The 19478-nt window shown below is 41.1% G+C and overlaps 1 protein-coding gene across 4 annotated transcripts in view; it reads left to right on the forward strand.

The window, feature by feature from the left end:
* Positions 1-19478, forward strand: part of MBD5 (methyl-CpG binding domain protein 5) — a 902668-nt gene that overhangs the window by 857822 nt on the left and 25368 nt on the right. For all 4 annotated transcript variants that reach the window (XM_053698283.1, XM_053698282.1, XM_053698284.1 and 1 more), the window contains one exon: positions 11012-11087. In XM_053698283.1, the coding sequence (XP_053554258.1) occupies positions 11012-11087 (76 nt within the window). The remainder of the gene's footprint in view (positions 1-11011; positions 11088-19478) is intronic.

The raw sequence follows: 19478 nt of genomic DNA on the forward strand, positions 1-19478 counted from the left end.
CTAATTACTGAATTGCATTCAAGCTATAGAAAAACTAACGTACACATCTATTGTTTGTTTATGATGTCTGTTATAGGAAAAGAAATTGGATATTTTTTTTTGTCTTAAGAAACTGTTTCTTTCCTAAGATACAGTGAGTCCATGGAATGATCAATTACTGTTGGGAATATCACTCCTGGCCAGCAAGAAGAGGCAAAGAGCACCACAGAAAAGCTGTTATATGTCACTTCCCTTCCGACAACCCCCAGTCATTCTCTTTGCCTTCGGGGCAAGGAGGAGGTGAAGTTTTGGTGTCTGAAGAAGATTTCACTTCAACCAAGATTTTATTATTTTGAAAGCCAGAGTAGGTTTGCTCTGACCTTTCCTCTCAAGATTGGGTCTAGCTGTACTCAACGTTAGTCTCTTCAGTAGGGCAGTGGTGGCTTTAAAGCAGTTAGGAAAACGCAGCAAGGCCCACCTTACAAGTTCCTAACATATATGCTGCCCATGGTATAGAAAGCCAGAGTAGGTTTACTCCGTTTCTTTTTTTTCTACAGGTCTCTGTGAGGAGCGGCATCCTCTCATACTTAGTAATCTGTCCTCCTGCCGGATGGCCAGACTGCAGGTAAGTCCCTTTGTCTTCTGGGGATAGGAGACTCTGCACTTCATAAGATTAAGCTGCAGCTTATATGGGACAAATGTATCCTTTGTAAGGATATTGACAGGCAGGGAGCAGGCACTAAGATGTGGCTGGAGACAGGGGTTATGACTTTATTTTAAAGTATAATCCTTTTTATTCATTTTCCACTGAAATGGTTGTGGAAATTTCTTTCAAATTGTGTTTTATGAGCTGAGAATGGATTTACACAGAGACCGCTATGACCTCTAGGACAGTTGGGCTGTATAGCGTCTGAATGCTACGATGTGTTACTTTGCTGTAACAGCTCAGGGGATGCTGCATGTAACGATTTGTGAAAAAACCAAATCTCCATGATCCTTGTGATCATTACCTTCTTCTTTTGGCCGTCAGTCATTATTTTTAGGGCGGGAAGAGACGCTGTATGGTTAGAGATTGTAAGCGCGCGCTTGTATGCAATGCAGTTTTTTTGGGGGGGGGGTTTTGGCAGGTCACGTGACACATTTCTCCGCTTTGCTTTAGACTTGTGGTAGAAGTCAGTTAGCGGAGTGGCGTCCCCAAAAGTATGTTATTTATTTAATTCTCGATCACTGCACAGGTAGATCGGTTGTTCTTCCAGGGCTGAGTTAGGCTGGGGAAGCGGAGTGAAAGTTTTTAAAAACAGAGATTTTTTTTCATATGAATTGTCCTACTTAGTTAAGCTGAGGTGTTTGAAAATGGTCTGGTTTTTCTGGCTTAGCGCTAGTATCGTTCTCAGAAGCCCTACCAGTACTTTATAGAGTGCAAGTGCACAGCATATTTACATAGTTACATATGTACATATTTGTATGTTTTAATAAGTTTTTCTTTTAATTTACAGAACATCTGTCTCTTGTTATTTGTTATAGCGCAAATGGTTGCCTATATGTAATATGTGCTGCTTGCTTAGCTACTAATTTCTCATACTGAGATAGGTTTTTGTCCTGAACCAAATGTCTCTCAGGCTGTCTAGGCAATGCCACAGCTTTCTTCTTAATCGTCCCAAGCCTCAATGGTGTCGCAGTTCCTCTCTATCTCCTGGAAGAGTGTATTTGCCTACAGATTTTGCAGTCCTGGTATCCTCTGCCGTATCTGCGACTTTATCTGTTTTTTTCCTTACCTACAAAAAACGCAAGAGGATATTTAAAATACAGATAGTAAGGTTTCTGTTCCTTATTATGCTTCACAGGTCACGCTCTCTCCTAAGTGGTGAGGAGGTTTTGCCGGTAGATTCTGAGGGTAAAATCTCAGATTCGGGCAGTATATAATTCCTTTATCTGATGTTGCAGTGGTCTCCTTCAGATGTATGCTTGCACACCTCGTGTACTGTTAAAGGAGGTTTTGGCTACTTGGAAGACATCGATTCCCTGTCGTTGTCAACCTTTGAGAGTTTTGTGAACTTTATCATTTCTATGATGTTGCTTCCTATGAGGAGGTGTTTTCTAGATGTGCCTTGGGTGTTTTTACAGGAATAGGAGAAGCTAGGGATACATTTCTCCCTGTCTCCCATCCTTTAAAGGATTTTCCTGTCACTGACTCCATTAAAATGCATGGTGCTTTAAGTAGAAGGGAGCTTTTCTACTATGGCTCAGAGAACTTCGACCCCTATGGAGGGTAGCTGCTCCTTTACGGATCCATGGATAAGAAGCTGGAGGTTTAATTGTTCATTTAGAGCAATGTCTTGTCTTATTAGACTTGCTGTGCTAGCCAGTCGGGCTTGTTGGTGAAATCTTGGAAATCAGCTTCGAAGCTTACCTGTGGCTTAGTGTTACAGCCTAGGCTTTCTAGTTCTGCAGTTGCAGGTTCTTATTTTATGTTTCCTCCTAATCCAAGCTTCTGAGATTTCTTTTCAAGGATGAGACCTTCTTGAGACTTGGTCTGGCAGAATTATCCTCTGATTTTACAGGGGAAATACCACCCATCAAGAGTAGACTAAAGGAAAGTTTTTCTTTTTTTATTTCTGCAGGGTCAGTCATGTCTTTGGGAAGCCAACCAAACAGTCCATTCTAAGGTTCCTTCCAGGCGTAGATTTCTCCTTCTGGATTATCTGCAATCCAGGTATGATGAGAAGCATTCATTGAACTGGGTCCAGGATCTTTTCTGGGAGGGATAGTCCCAGTCTGGGAATGGGATTTAGGTATTTACCTTAGGTTTCTCAGGTTCTGCCCTTCAAAGTAGTAGTATACATTCTCCTTTGCTGCAAGTGGGCCTGTTCATAACGAACATAGACCTGAAGGATGTGTATGTATTGTTCCCATGATCGGGATCTTCTCAAGTCTCTGAGTTTCGTCTTCTTTGAAGACTTTTAGGTCTTGGGGTATTGCAAGGGTGCTTTCTGGACAATATATGGTTCAGGTTTCATCCTTCCTTCGAGCAAACTCTCTTTCGGGAGATCTTGTCCAATCTACTTTCCCATGGATGGGAAATTAATCTGGAGCAGAGTTCCCTTGTTCCATCCACAAGGGTGATTTTTTTTTTTTTGGGGGGGGGGGCTTAATAGATTCTCTAGGAGAATAGGTCAGCTAATCAAAGATGTATTCCTTTTCCTCTCTCTGCTGTCTACTGTCCGGCCAACAGCTAGCTCTAAGGGTCCGGTTGATAGCTTAACCATCTTTCAACCAGAGGGTTGAGATTTTGAATCACTTTTCAGTGACTCTATATATGGAGGCGATTAGTCTTATGGTTTCTATGGACAACATTCCCTTTTTGCTATTTTCCATACAATGGAGATCATTCAGATCTTTTTAAGGAGATAGATCTAGATAACTCATCAAGAGACTTTCTCCCTTGGTGGTTTTTCAGGAGTATCTGTCTCAGGGCGTGTGCTTCTGGAGACATTCCTGAGTGATGTGACCACGGATGCCAGCTTGCTGGGCTGGGAAACAGTCTGGGACTTATTTAAGGCATGGAAGTGTCTGCTTTCCTCTTTAACATATTGAAGTTGAAAGAGATTCGCAATGTTCTGACAGCTTGGCCTCAGTCGTCCTTAGCTTGGTTCCAATCGGACAAGGTCACCTCAGTGGCTTACATCAGTGGCCGTGCTGTCTAAGGCACTGGATTAAACCTCCAGTCTCCTTGGAGGCGTGGGTTCGGATCCCACCACTCCAGAATCCAGTTAACTTATGCGGTGCATGGACATTATTTAATCCAAAGGAACTCAGAGTTCCTTAGTCATAGGAGGTGACTTGGATTGTCTGTGGGCGGAAGCTCACAATTGCTATTTGTCATCCACTTTCCAGGGGTGGACAACTGGCAATCGGATTTCTGAACAGACAGATATTTCGTCTGGGGAGTTGGACTCTCCATCCGGAGGTGTTCTCTGGGGTAAACCTTCAAATGGGGGGTTTCCAGAGTTGGCTTTTGAGGGCATTTCAGCAGAATGCCAAGCTTCCAAGATACGGTTCAAGGTCTAGTGATCCGCAAACCTTTCTGATAGATGTTCTGGTGGCTTTTCCTGGGATTTCAATCTGGCATCCCTGTTTCCTCCATTTGTTCCTTCCAAGAGTTATTGCTCGTGTCAAACAGAAGAGAGCATCAGTAATTCTGATAGCTCCTGCATGGCCTCGCAGGATTGGTTATGCAGACCTAGTGGAGATATTGTCTCTCTCACCTTGGAGATTGCCTCTGAGGAAGGACCTTCTAATTCAGGGTCTTTTCCTTCACCGAAATATAATTTCTCTGAAGCTGACTGCTTGTAGATTGGACACTTAGTTCGGTTTAAGCGTGGGTTTTCTGAGTCGATCATTGAGACCATGTTTCTAGCTTGTAGTCTGTTATTGAAACATTTACCTTAAGATATGGCATAAATGTCCTTATGGTGTGAATCCATTGGCTACTCTAGGAGTAGGGTCAGGATTATTAGGATTTTGCCCTTTCTACAGGAAGGTCTGGAGTTTTGTCAGCCAGTTCTCTGAAGGGTCAGATTTCTGCATTATCTTTTCTTGCTGCATAAGTGTCTGGCGAACGTGCCAGATGTGCAATTTTTTGTCAGGCCTGTGTTGGTCTGTTACTCCCCCTGGGAGCCTTAACGTTTGTTCTTAAAGTTTTGCAGCAAGCTCCGTTTGAGCCATTGCAGTCCATAGATATTAAGTTGTTATCTTGGAAAGTTTTGTTTCTTATTGCTTTTGCTTCTGCTCGGAGAGTGTCGGAAATCTCAGCTTTGCAGTGTGATTCGCCTTATCTTATCTTTCATGCAGATGAGGCGGTTCTTCGTACTAAGTTAGGTTCCTTTCTAAAGTGGTATTGGACAGAAATTTGAATCAGGAAATTTTTGTTCCATCTCTTTGTCGTAGTTCTTCTTTTCTAAAGAGCGTTTGTTGCACAACTTGGTGGTTGTGCATGCTTTAAAATTTTATTTACAGGCGACTTAGGATTTTCACCAGTCATCTGCCCTGTTTGTTTGTTTCTCTGGAAAACGTAAGGGTTAGAAAGATTCTGCTACTTTTGTTTCTCTCTGGTTAAGAAGTATAATTGGATTAGCTTATGAGACTGCTGGGCAGCAGTCTCCTGAGATAATTACAGCTCATTCCACTAGGGCTGTCTCTTCTTCTTGGGTTTTCAAAAATTAAGCTTCTGTGGAACGGATTTGCAAGGCTGCTACTTGGTCTTCTCTGCATACCCTGTCTAAAATTTTACAAATTGGATTCTTTTGCCTCGGCTGAGGTTCTTTTGTGAGAAAGGTTCTTCAAGCAGTGGTGCCTTCTGTTTAGGTTACCTGTCTTGTCCCTCCCTAATCATTGGTGTCCTCTAGCTTGATGATTCCGTGGACTCACCATATCTTAGGAAAGAAAACAAAGTATATGCTTACCTTATAAATGTATTTATTTCTGGATACGGTGAATCCTCGGCCCGCCCTTTATTTTAAGACATTTATTTAACTTTAACCTCAGGTACCTCTACACCTTGTTTTTTTTTTCTTTTTCTCCATTTTCCTTCGGTCGAATGACTGGGGATTGTGGGAAGGTAAGTGACATATAACAGCTTTGCTGTGGTGCTCTTTGCCTCCTCCTGCTGGCCAGGAGTGATATTCCCAACAGTAATTGATGATTCCGTGGACTCACCGTATCCGTAAAAAAATTTTTTTATCAGTTAAGCATAAATTTTGTATTTCATTGCTGCACTGATATGTTATCATAACTGAAAAGGCTTTTCCATAATTTTCTTGTAAATTTTTATGTTGATCAGAGTTACAAATAAAGTTTTATAAGGGGGGAAACATTTTTTCTTTCTAATGGTAGTGAGAGTCCATGAGGCCTTACTCTTGGGATTACATCACCTGGCCACCAGACGAAGGCAGAAACCCTATGCCAGAGCTTTAAGTATCCTACTTCCCCTCCCTCCCAGTAGTTCTTTGCCAAGGAGAAGGCATGAATAGAGGTGTTCCAGCAATTTGTGAAGATTTTAAGTCCTTTTTTTTTTCCCCTCGGTGGATAGTTACTAGAAGAGAGGGAATTAGTAGAGTGCTGCTGGTGCATTATACTTCTCTATTGGAGAGTCACCACAGGTGTTGCTGGGAAGTTCCATAGCCTCCACCTGTCTGGTCAGAGTATGCACTCCTCTAACTTATGTCCTATTCTATGTGTTACAGCACAGGACAGATTCCCTGCATTGGACAGTGTCTGTTGGCACAGTGCAGAGGAATGAGACTGGATGGGGGTTAGTACCTTAACTTATGTGTTCAATTTCTTTATCCCAGCAAGGACTTAGTAAGTATTACTTAGTATTGTCTGTTATTAGACAATCTCATGAATCTGATTTGGATAAACCTTCCTCTGTTTCAGATGGTGAAGTGTTATCAGAAGATTATTCAGAATCAGAACCTGAGGATATTACTTTTCAGTTTAAGATGGATCATTTAAGATCCCTACTCAAGGAGGTGTTAAGAACCTTAGAGGTTCAGGACACTAATCTAATTAGTCAAGCCAGTAAAAAAGTTGGACATCATTTTTAGACCCAAGTCTAAGGCATCTGAAGCCTTTCCTGTTCCTTCTTTGGTCTCTGAGATTATTTCAAAGGAATGTGATTAGCCTGGAGTTCCATTCATTCCTTCAGCTAATTTTAAAAACATTTCCCACTTCCCCAGGCCAATCTGGAACTATGGGAGTCTATACCCAAGGTGGATGCTGCTATATCCACTCTAGCCAAGAGAACTACTTTCCCTTTTAGGGACCCAATGGATAGACAACTTGAGGGTTATCTTAGAAGGGCTGTTGTTTCAGTCGACTTTAAGTATTGCGTCTGTTGCTAGTGTGGCAACATTTGGGTGTGACTCCTTGTCAGATCTTTTCTCTGTGGAATCATCCTTATAGGAGATTCAGGAGCTTATTAGATTCTTGAAGGCCACAAATTAAATCATCTGTGATGCAGTCATCCATACTATTTGCATCAATGCCAAAAATACTGCTCTAGCTTTCTTGGTTAGAAGAGCACTTTGGCTGAAATCTTGGTCAGCGGATATGGTTTCTAAGTCTAGGCTCTTAGCCTTTAAAGGCAAGACCCTCTTTGGCACTGGTTTGGATTCCATTATCTCTACCGTAACAGAGGGTAAAGGTACCTTTTTGCCTCAGTATAAAGAGGGTAGACCTAAGGGGAAGTCAGGGTGAAGTTTTCGTTCCTTTTACCATAACAAGAATCAGAGATCTACTTCTGCACAGCAGCCAGAATCCTCAGAATCTACCAAGAGACCTAATCCATTATGGTCCAAGACCAAACCGTCCAAGAAGTCTTCCGAGACATAGACTGCATGAAGGTGTGGCCCCAGATCCAGACTCTTCTCCGTTAGGGAGCAGACTAAGCCTTTTTTAGGAGGCATGGGCTTGATCTATTCAGGACCCCTGGTTAATGGAGATAGTCTCTTAGGGTTAGCAAATAGGCTTCAGATCTCAGCCTCCTTGGGGAGGTTTATTTTGTCTCACATTTCCAAAAGACTGGAGGAGAGAGTTGCGTTCCTTTGCTGTGTTAAATATCTAGAGGACACGAGTCATTTTCCCAGTTCCATTGGCAGAACAAGGAAAAGGGTTCTATTCCAATCTGTTCGTTGTTCCAAAGAAGGAAAGAACTTTTCGTCCCATCCTGGATCTAAAGACTCTAAACAGGTTTTTAAGGGTTCTCTCTTTCAAGATAGAAACAATCAGAACTATTCTGCCACTAGTCCTTCAGGGTCAATTCATGTCTACAGTAGATTTGAAGGATGTGTAGCTTCACATCCCTTTTCATTGAGATAATCATTAGTTTCTTCGGTTTGCCTTCCTGGACAAACACTTATCAGTTTACATCTCTATCAGTGATTTGTGCTCAGGGGGTAGCTGTAGCTCCTTACCTGGATGATATATTGGTTCAGGCACCATATTTACCTTTAGCTATAGCTCACACTAAGAAACTATTTTGGTTTCTTCTCAGTCATGGCTGGAAGGTAAACATTGCAAAGAGTTCTCTGACTACCTGTACAAGCGTGTGTTTTTTGGGAGTTATACATTCGGTGGCATACAAGCTTTTTCTAACAGCAACGCAGACTCATGCTTCAGTCGCCTGTCAACAGCTTTAGTCCCTCCCTTCTCCCTCTTTTGCTCAGGGTATGGAGGTTGCAGGACGTATGGCCGCAGCTCCAGATGCCATGCAGTTTGTAAGGTTTCATTTGCGACATCTTCAGCTTTGCATGTTAAGATAGTGGAACTACTCCGACGTGTCAAGTTAGTCACTTGGATCAACCCACCAGACAATTTCTGTCCTGGTGGATGTCCCCAGAACTGGTTTATCAAGTTTTGAGTTCCAACATCATGGGAGATTATCACCATGGATGCAAGTCTATCTGGTAAGGGAGCGGTTTGGGGTCCTTTAATGTGCACATGGTGTCTAGTCTCCACAAGAAGTGGTGGTACCCATCAATGTCCTAGAACTCAGAGTGATCTTCATTGCTCTACAGTCATGGCCTGTGCTTTGTTTGATTCTGTTCATTAATTTTCAGTCCGACAATTTAACAGCAGTGGCATACACCAACCATCAGGGGGTACCCACAGCTCCCTACCAATGTGGGAAGTCTCTTGCATCTTGACCTGGGTGGAGGTGAATCTCTGTACGATTTCAGCTATTCACATTGCAGCAGTGTGCAGCTGGGAAATGGACTGTTTGAGTTGTCAGACACTCCACCAGGGGAATGGTCTCTCAACGAAGAGATCCTCAATTGATAGTTCGATGGGGACGTCCGAAGATAGATCTAATGGCATCCCGTCTCAATCACAAGCTCCCACGATACTGTTCCAGATCGCGGGATCCTCAGATGGAACAGACCCATTGATGGCCCCATGGCATTATCATCTACTTTACTTGTGTGCTCTGATTGTACTCCTGCCCAGAGTGGTGGTTTGTCTCAAACAGGAGAGTGTTCAGGATGTCCAGTGCTCCTCCGTAGCACCTACCTCTGCGCCCAGAACTGATTGTTCATGGGCCATTCCTCTATCAAAATATCCAGTGTCTCAGATTAATTACGCAGAGATTAAACTGGTGATCTTATTTCAGAGGGATTTCTCTGAAACTGTTATTGCTACCTAGATTTTGGCTTGTAAGCCTGTTACTAGACTGATTTATTATAAATGAGCAAATTTGGTTGACCTTCAGAGAATGCTTTTCTGCACAATATAGGAATATAATGATCAATGTTTTTTATTAACATAAAAAAAATAACTTTTATAATTTATTAACAAGACAGCAAAGAAATACACTTTTTTGCTGCACTAACAGGTAATTAAAAACACTACACCTTTGTAACTAAATGAAATAGTAATATGTTGAATAGTTTTAAGCTACTATAAGAGTAACAATGTATCACCCCTGGGATGCAGGGAGAGGGGAACGCTGTGTGTGCATCCCAGGGGTGATACATTGTTACTCTTACAGCAGCATAAACTATTCAACATATGACTATTTCATTTAGTTACAAAGGTGTAGTGTTTTTAATTATGAGTCAGTGCAGTGTATTTCTTTGTCTCTTTAATATATTATAATAAAAGTTATTTTTGATGTTCATTAAAACTATAAATCATATTCCTATATTGTGCAGAAAAGCATATATTTTTGTGTAAACCTATTTCTTTGTTGGGAACCCATATTTGCTCATTTACACTTATGCTTATAGCCAACTATTTGTATTGACTTAAGCATAAATTTGAATCAAGGTCTACAAGTAGATAATAGTATCCACAAATATACCTTTCTCTCCCCTTCCTTTTTTTCAAGTATTGATTTATTACAAAGTCTGGAGAGTATATCTCTCTTGGTGATCTGATCACAGTTGTTTTGGTGAGAATTATACAGATTTTATAGTTCCTTCAAGATGGCTTAGACAAGTTCTCTTAAGGGCCAGATTTCTGCCCTCTTAGTTTTGTTGCATAGGAAGTTGGCTCGCCTGCCTGACATTCAGTCCTTTGTTAAAAATCTAGTTAGAATTAAACCAGTTGTTAAACCTATTTCTCCTCCATGGAATCTTAATTTGGTTCTTAAGAGTCTTAAAACATTCTCTGTTTGAGCCAATGCATTCATTGGACATAAATATGTTATCCTGGAAGGTTCTGTTTTTATTAGCCATCTCTTCAGCCAGAAGAGTTTCCGAATTGCCTTCTCTTTTTTTGTGAGCCTTCTTATTTAGTCTTGTGTGGTCAGGGCTTTAAAATTATATTTGCAGGCTACAAAGGAATTTTGTCAATCCTCCAGAATTACTGCTCAGTTTCTAATTCTTGGGCTTTCAAGAATGAGGTTTCTGTGTAACAAATATGCAAGGCTATTACTTGGTCGTCTCTGCATACATTCACTAAATACTATCATTTTGACATTTTTGCCTCTGCAGAGGCTGCATTTGGTAGGAAGGTGGTGTTTCCTGATAAATAAGGGCCTGACAATTTCTGTGGACTCCACAGCTTTAGTATTGGTTTCCAAGAGAACGGTCTCATGGACTCACTACCATTAGAAAAAAATACAAAATGTATTCTTACCTGATAAATGAATTTCTTTCTTGGTAGTGCGAGTCCACAAAACCACCTATTTTTTCTGGTGGTGGCAGTCCTAGATTGCACCTCGATTACTCTACTATCGTTCTTACTTCTTTCCTATCCTCGGCTATATGTACTACTGGGAGGGAAGGGGAAGTAGGGGAGATACTTAAAGCTCTGGTGTAGAGTGTATTCGCCTTCTCCTAGTGGCCAGGTAATATAAGAGTATGGTCTTGGACTCTCACTACCAAGAAATAAATTGACTTATCAGGTAATAATACATTTATGTTTTCTGTAAATAAAGTAAATGTATCAAAATATTAAATATTAAAACACTGCATTAAAAGTATACTTTAGTAGAGATTTTTTGAAACATTAACTCTATTATCCTTTGCAGAAGTGGAACACTAAACAACCATTTAGAAGCTGCTATACAGGAGGCAATGAGTGAACTGGACAAAATATCTGGGAGTGTAAGTTTTTAATTAATTTTCATAATTCAGATTTTCAGCAGCATTAAAGGTAAAAATAAATACTGTTGTGACAAGATAGACTGAACTGATGGGTATATAGCTTGTTGACTTCATGTGGAAACTTTCTAGAAGTCATTGGATGCTCCTTTCCCTAATAAACGTCTCCCTTCCTGCCAGTTTCAGTTCTGTTTCAACATATTCAGATGTAGTTGGTGTGGTTTGTAGTTCTGCTTCAGGCAGAAGTATATTTTTGTGCAGAAGATGAATAAAAATTGGGACCTATCTCAGTATAGCTTTTTGACATGAAGGAGTTTGCTCCTATTCTTCAATAAAGGATGACCCTACTCTCTCTTGGGTTTGGCAGAGGCATTTATCATAGATTAGGCAGGCAAAAGACGGATGTTAGGAAGATCACTATGAAGTAGATTACTACCTTTGAAGTGACACAAGGTAAGTGAGTGAATTAACATCTTGTAATGTCTTGGTTAAGGAAAGGGTGGATACTACAAATATTTAGCAAAAGAGAAGCCTTGTGTAATTTCATAGCAGCAGACCTAGGTTGCTATAGTGATTACAGTTATCCACTATCAGTAAACTGTCTTGTGCGAGATACATGATGTGGGAGTAGGTTTTTTAGATATTAACCTCTTAATAGCATGAGGACATCCGGATAAAAATATCAGAGGCAATTAGTAACATGGAAAGCTCCATTTAAAAAGCTGCAGATGGTGCTTTGAAGCACCTAAGTTGCATGCTTAGGTGAGCCTGCAGTTGATAGTTAAGAAGCAGAGGTCACCAGACTGCTGTTCCCTAACCTATATGCTTGCTCTGAGCTGGGTGTTGTACAATCGCCATGGACTATTCCGACCGAGGTGATTGACAACCCCTGCTCGATCTTTGCTGCTTCTGCAATGATAAATGTGTGTTTGGTGGCCTAAATGCTGGTCGGTCAGGTTCCTGTGAGCCCAACCTTGTTCGCTCAGCATTAGATTAAAAGGGGTCTCCCAGATTCATATGTCATTAGCATAAAGGTAATATTGGATTTACAATTACATTTTAAGTTGCTCAAGGGAAGCTGTGTAGACCACCATAATACGATGTGCAGGGGGTATTTTGAGTGTAAACTGACAATTTGTTGATCTAAGTTACTTTAGAGCCTTATTTCTCCCCTTAGTACTGGGGTGCAGTAATTTTTGGATAAACCAACAAGTTTAAGTTAAATTTTGAGACAATTTAACGTTATTTAAGCAGTTTTGGAAAAATTGTTCACTTTTTATTTTCTTAAAGGCGCAGTACACGTTTTTCAAAAGTTTATTTTAAGCAATAAATAAAGTATTTAAACGACTTCTGAGGTTATTACTAGTCTGTTCAACATGTCTGACATTGAGGAATCTCATTGTTCTATGTGTTTAGAAGCTATTGTGGAACGCCCTCTAACATTGTGTACCTCTTGTACTGAAAGAGCCTTACATTGTAAAGACCATATTTTAGGTCAAGAAAGTGTGCCTAAGGATGATTCTCAGTCTGAAGAGAATCAGGATATGCCATCCAAATCTCCCCAAGTGTCACAACCTTTAATGCCCACACAAGCGACGCCAAGTACTTCTAGTGCGTCTAATTCCTTTACTCTGCAGGAGATGGCTGCAGTTATGTCAACTACCCTTACAGAGGTATTATCTAAATTACCAGTGTTGCAGGGTAAACGCAGTAGGTCAGGTATTAATGTAAATACTGAATCCTCTGATGCTTTATTAGCTATTTCCGATGTACCCTTACAGTGTTCTGAGTTGGGGGTCAGGGAATTGCTGTCTGAGGGTGAAATTTCAGACTCAGGGAATGCATTACCTCAGACAGATTCGGACGTTATGTCCTTTATATTTAAGCTTGAACACCTCCGCCTGTTACTTCAGGAGGTTTTAGCGACTCTGGATGATTGTGACCCTATTGTGATACCACCAGAGAAATTGTGTAAGATGGATAAATATCTAGAAGTACCTACTTACACTGATGTTTTTCTGGTTCCTAAAAGAATTTCGGAAATTATAAAAAAGGAATGGGATAGACCAGGTATACCGTTTTCTCCCCCTCCTAATTTTAAGAAAATGTTTCCCATATCAGACACCATTCGGGACTCATGGCAAACGGTCCCTAAGGTAGCAATATCTACCCTGGCTAAGCGTACAACTATACCCATTGAGGACAGTTGTGCTTTCAAAGACCCGACCCTATTAATAAAAAATTAGAGGGTCTTCTAAAGAAATTATTTATTAATCAGGGTTTTCTTTTACAACCTACAGCTTGCATTGTTCCTGTAACTACTGCAGCAGCTTTTTGGTTTGAGGCTCTGGAAGAGTCTCTTAAGGTTGAGACCCCGTTAGATGACATTTTGGATAGAATTAAGTCTCTCAAGCTAGCCAATTCTTTTATTACTGATGCCGCATTTCAAATTGCTAAATTAGCGGCGAAGAATGCAGGATTTGCTATTCTAGCGCGTAGAGCGTTGTGGCTCAAATCTTGGTCTGCTGATGTGTCATCAAAAACTTTAGCTATTCCATTTAAAGGTAAGACCCTTTTTGGGCCTGAATTGAAGGAAATAATTTCTGACATTACAGAGGAGGTAAAGGCCCTGCCCTACCTCAGGATAAGTCTGTTAAGATGAGGGGTAAACAAAATAATTTTCGTTCCTTTCGGAATTTTAAAGGAGGACCCTCTGCTTCCTCTTCTTCCACAAAGCAGGAAAGGAATTTTACCCAATCTAAGTCAGTCTGGAGACCCAACCAGAACTGGAATAAAGGTAAACAATCCAAGAAGCCCGCTGCTGTTACTAAGACAGCATGGAGGGACGGCCCCTGATCCAGGACCGGATCTAGTAGGGGGCAGACTCTCTTTCTTTGCCCAGGCTTGGGCAAGAGATAGTCAGGACCCCTGGGCGCTGGAAATAGTGACCCACGGTTATCAGTTGGAATTCAAGGATTTTCTCCCAAGAGGGAGATTTCATCTTTCAAGATTATCTGCAGACCAGATAAAAAGAGAAGCGTTCTTACGCTGTGTAAAAGACCTTTTTACTATGGGAGTAATTTGTCCCGTTCCAAGATCAGAACAGGGACAGGGATTTTACTCAAACCAATTTGTGGTTCCCAAAAAAGAGGGAACTTTCAGACCCATTTTAGACCTCAAGTGTCTAAACATCGTTCAAAATGGAGACTATTCGAACAATCTTACCAATGATCCAAGAGGGTCAATTTATGACTACCGTGGATTTGAAGGATGCTTACCTTTTTATATTCCTATCCACAAGGATCATCATCAGTTTCTAAGGTTTGCCTTCCTGGACAAACATCAGTTCGTGGCTCTTCCCTTCGGGTTGGCCACAGCATCCAGAATCTTTACAAAGGTTCTAGGGTCTCTTCTGATGGTTCTCAGACTCCGAGGCATAGCAGTGGCGCCTTATCTGGACGATATTCTAATCCAGGCGTCCACGTATCAACTGACAAAATCTCACACGGACACAGTATTGTCTTTCCTGAGAACTCACGGTTGGAAGGTGAACATAGAAAAGAGTTCACTAGTTCCACAGACAAGGGTTCCTTTCTTGGGAACTCTGATTGATTCGGTAGCCATGAAAATATTCCTGACGGAAGTCAGAAAATCAAAGATTCTAAATACTTTCCGAGCAGTTCAGTCCATTCCTCGGCCATCAGTGGCTCAGTGTATGGAGGTAATTGGATTAATGGTAGCGGCAATGGACATAATTCCGTTTGCTCGTTTTCATCTCAGACCACTGCAGCTGTGCATGCTCGGACAGTGGAATGGGGATTATGCGGATTTATCTCCTCTGATAAATCTAGATCAAGAAACCAGAGACTCTCTTCTTTGGTGGTTGTCGCCGGATCATCTGTCCTAGGGGACTTGTTTCCGCAGACCCTTGTGGTTGATAGTGACAATGGACGCCAGCCTACTGGGCCTGGGGGGCAGTCTGGAATTCCCTGAAGGCTTAGGGTGTTTGGACTCAGGTGGAGTCTCTACTTCCAATCAATATTCTGCAACTGAGAGCAATATTCAATGCGCTTCAGTCGTGGCCTCAGTTTGCTTCGGCCAAATTCATCAGATTCCAGTCCGACAACATCACAACTGTGGCATATATCAACCATCAGGGGGGAACAAGGAGTTCCTTAGCGATGATAGAAGTATCCAAGATAATCCGATGGGCGGAGGCCCACTTTTGTCAGCTGTCAGCAATCTACATCCCAGGAGTAGATAACTGGGAAGCTGATTTTCTAAGTCGACAGACCTTTCATCCGGGGGAGTGGGAACCCCACCCGGAGGTATTTGCCTCATTGATTCACCGATGGGACAGACTGGAATTGGATCTGATGGCATCTCGACAGAATGCCAAGCTCCCAAGATACGGATCCAGGTCGAGGGATCCTCAGGCCGAACTGATAGATGCCCTGGCAGTGCCTTGGTCGTTCAGCCTAGCTTATGTGTTTCCACCATTTCCTCTCCTTCCACGCGTGATTGCTCGAATCAAACAGGAGAGAGCTTCAGTAATCCTGATAGCACCTGCGTGGCCACGCAGGACTTTTTATGCGGATCTAGTGGACATGTCCTCTCTGTCACCGTGGAAACTTCCTTTGAGACAGGACCTTTTCATTCAGGGTCCTTTCCAACATCCAAATCTAATTTCTCTGCAGCTGACTGCGTGGAGATTGAACGCTTGATTTTATCGAAGCGAGGATTCTCTGATTCAGTCATCAATGCTTTGATACAGGCTAGAAAGCCTGTCACTAGAAAAATCTATCATAAGATATCGCGTAAATATCTTTATTGGTGTGAATCCAAGGGTTACTCATGGAGTAAGGTTAGGATTCCTAGGATTCTGTCTTTTCTCCAAGAAGGATTGGAGAAAGGGTTTATCAGCAAGTTCCTTAAAGGGACAAATTTCTGCTTTGTCTATTTTACTTCACAAATGATTGGCAGATGTGCCATATGTTCAGTCTTTTTGTCAGGCTCTATCTAGAATTAAGCCTGTATTTAGACCTATTACTCCTCCCTGGAGTTTTAATTTAGTTCTTCGAGTTCTGCAAGGGGTTCCGTTTGAACCCATGCATTCCATAGATATTAAATTATTATCTTGGAAAGTACTGTTTTTGGTTGCTATTTCTTCTGCTCGAAGAGTTTCTGAGCTTTCAGCGTTACAGTGTGATTTGCCTTATCTCATTTTTCATTCTGATAAGGTGGTTTTACGTACCAAACCTGGATTTCTTCCTAAGGTGGTTTCAAATAAGAATTTTTATCAGGAAATTGTTGTTCCTTCCTTATGTCCTAACCCTTCTTCTAAGGAGCGTGTGTTGCATAATTTGGACGTAGTCCGTGCCTTAAAGTTACAGACAACTAAGGATTTCCGTCAATCATCTTCATTATTCATCGTTTATTCTGGGAAGCGTAGGGGTCAGAAAGCTACGGCTACCTCTCTTTCTTTTTGGCTGAGAAGTATCATCCGCCTGGCATATGAGACTGCTGGACAGCAGCCTCCTGAAAGAATTATGGCTCATTCTACTAGGGCTGTGGCTTCCACAAGGGCCTTTAAAAACGATGCAACTGTTGAACAGATTTGTAAGGCTGCGACTTGGTCGTCCCTTCATACTTTTTCCAAATTTTCCAAATTTGATACTTTTGCTTCTTCTGAGGCTGTTTTTTGGAGGAAAGTTCTTCAAGCAGTGGTGCCTTCCGTTTAGGTCTCTGTCTTGTCCCTCCCTTTCATCCGTGTCCTGTTGCTTTGGTATTGTATCCCACAAGTAAGGATGAAATCCGTAGACTTGTCGTATCTTGTAGAAGAAAAGGAAATATATGCTTGCCTGATAAATTGATTTCTTCTATGATACGACAAGTCCACAGCCCTCCCTGTCAATTTTAGACAGATTATAGTTTTTTTATTATTTACAACTTCAGTCACCTCTGCACCTTTTAGCTTTTCCTTTCTCTTCCTATAACCTTCGGTCGAATGACTGGAGGTGGAGGGGAAGGGAGGAGCTTTATAAACAGCTCTGCTGTGGTGCTCTTTGCCACTTCCTGTTAGCAGGAGGATAATATCCCACAAGTAAGGATGAAATCTGTGGACTCGTCGTATCGTAGAAGAAATCAATTTATCAGGTAAGCATAAATTTCCTTATTATGGAGAAAGTGATAGAAGATATGTGTATATTGTGTCACTATTTCATTTAGTGTTTGTTGTGGGGTGGCCAAAGGGAATAAAGACCAGGTAAAAGTAATATTTGGAAAAACAGTGCATAATCCCTAATGAAGATAAAACAGTGCAATTTAAAGTGAATGTCAAGTTTGATGGTAAAGTGCCCGGTTTTTAAAAATTCAATTAAAAACAGGGGCACTTTAATTCATCAAAATTTACATTTCACTCCTGTTCAGAGAAAAAACTTATCTTTTAATCTTCACAGCAGCTCCAGCTTCCTCCGGTCGTTGCAAGCCATTTCTGACGTCAGAAATGATGGATAGGTCATCCTTCAATCACGGCTTCCCCCTGGGGGAATCAGTGTCTCATTCAACACCGTGATTGGAGGAAGCCGGATTCCTCATTTTAGACTCAGTAAGAGGCTTTGCGAGAGGCGGAGGAAGCTGGAGCTGCTGTGAAGATTAAAAGGTAAGTTTTTTTTTCTCAACAGGAGTGAAATGTAAATTTTGATGAATTAAAGTGCCCCTGTTTTTAATAGAATTTTTAAAAACCGGGCACTTTAGCATCAAAATTGACATTCACTTCAAGAGCAACAATGAATTATAAATGTATTCACATTTTAATTTTATTATTTTAATCTTGTGATACAAGCCTTTTAATGTCACTATTTAAGGGCTTGTAATTATTCAACAAAATGTCAATATAGTGAATGTGTGCATTCACATATTCCCGGCATAGAAGTCAATGGAGAAAAAAAAGTGGAGAAAAACGTAACAACCCACTCTCGCACAAACCTGATTGCATATTCTCATTTGCGCTAACCCAACATGAATATTTCACATTCCAATGTTCTTCAAATAACAAAATATGTTCTATTTAGTCATAAATAAATACATATATTTATACATGTATGCATGTCTATGTTAAAGATCTTTGCCTGCCTTTTTTCTTATAACTTTTTAATGCAATATTTTTTTAATAATGTTTATTAGATAGTGTTGTTATAAGTGTAACTGTACCTTGTAGTGTATTTTTGATGTGTTTTATAACACTTTTTTGTTTTGCAAAATAGTTCTCTGAGATTTGCGGTAATCATTCTAGCATATATTGCGATTGCGCTCACGCTTTCAGATTTACTTTCAGCTTGTAATATGAGCCCTCCTTCCAACGCGCAAATAGCCGAGATAAACCTGATATTACTCACACGTAACTGTTAGAGCATTACTAGTAATCTGGCCCCTAGTAAACTTTTTAAAAAGACAGTATAAACACAGAGGAAAGCACATTTCTTCTACAAGATACGACGAGTCCACGGATTTCACCCTTACTTGTGGCAGAGCTGTATATATAGTTCCTCCCTTCCCCTCCACCCCCAGTCATTCTCTTTGCCTGTGTTATACTAGGAAGAGGTAAAGTGAGGTGTTAGTTTTATTTTCTTCAATCAAGAAGTTTTTTATTTTAAATGGTACCGGTGAGTACTTTTTCCCTCAGGGGGATATGGAAGAAGATTTCTGCCCTGAGGTTGATGATCTTAGCAGCTGTAACTAAGATCCATGTTAGTTCCCACAAGACTTCTGAAGGTAACACAAGAGACATCTTCAGTGTGGAGAACGGTTTCATGCTACAAGCAGCATTGAGGTATGTGCAGCCCTTTATTTCTGAGGAGACTTGATATATCAGAACTGGCTGACATTTATTTCCCTGTAGGGAATGGGGTAAGCAGTAGACCTGTTAAACAGAGGGGTGTTACTGGAGACCTATGTTTTATTTCTGTTGACAATCATATAATGGGCATTACATTAGACACTGGGAGAGGCAGAAACTGTTGATCGTTTTTTTTATTGGCACTAAATAACCGGTGTGGCTATACTGGATATGTTGTTGGGGTTTTTTATGTTCCACTTAGTTTGCTTAAAAAAAGCTTCTCCATGCTGTTGTTTGAGGCCTACTCGAACATCGTCCGTGATGGGCGGGGCTTAATTTCGCACGCTCAGATGCACACTTCCTTCTGGCTGAGAAGCAGCAAGCAGTAACTCCGGTTGCTCCTGGACAGTGATTCTCTGGTCCAGATTGTTGGCGAGTCATTTTGAAGTACCCTGGGGGCAGGTACATTCTTGTGATTTAAGTTACCTTTAGAGGTTCATTTCTCCCCTTACTCCTGGGGTGCAATAATTTTTGGAGCCATTAATAAGTTTCAGTTA

This window comes from Bombina bombina, chromosome 1, assembly GCF_027579735.1.
Source record: "Bombina bombina isolate aBomBom1 chromosome 1, aBomBom1.pri, whole genome shotgun sequence".
NCBI classification, from domain to species: Eukaryota; Metazoa; Chordata; class Amphibia; order Anura; family Bombinatoridae; genus Bombina; species Bombina bombina.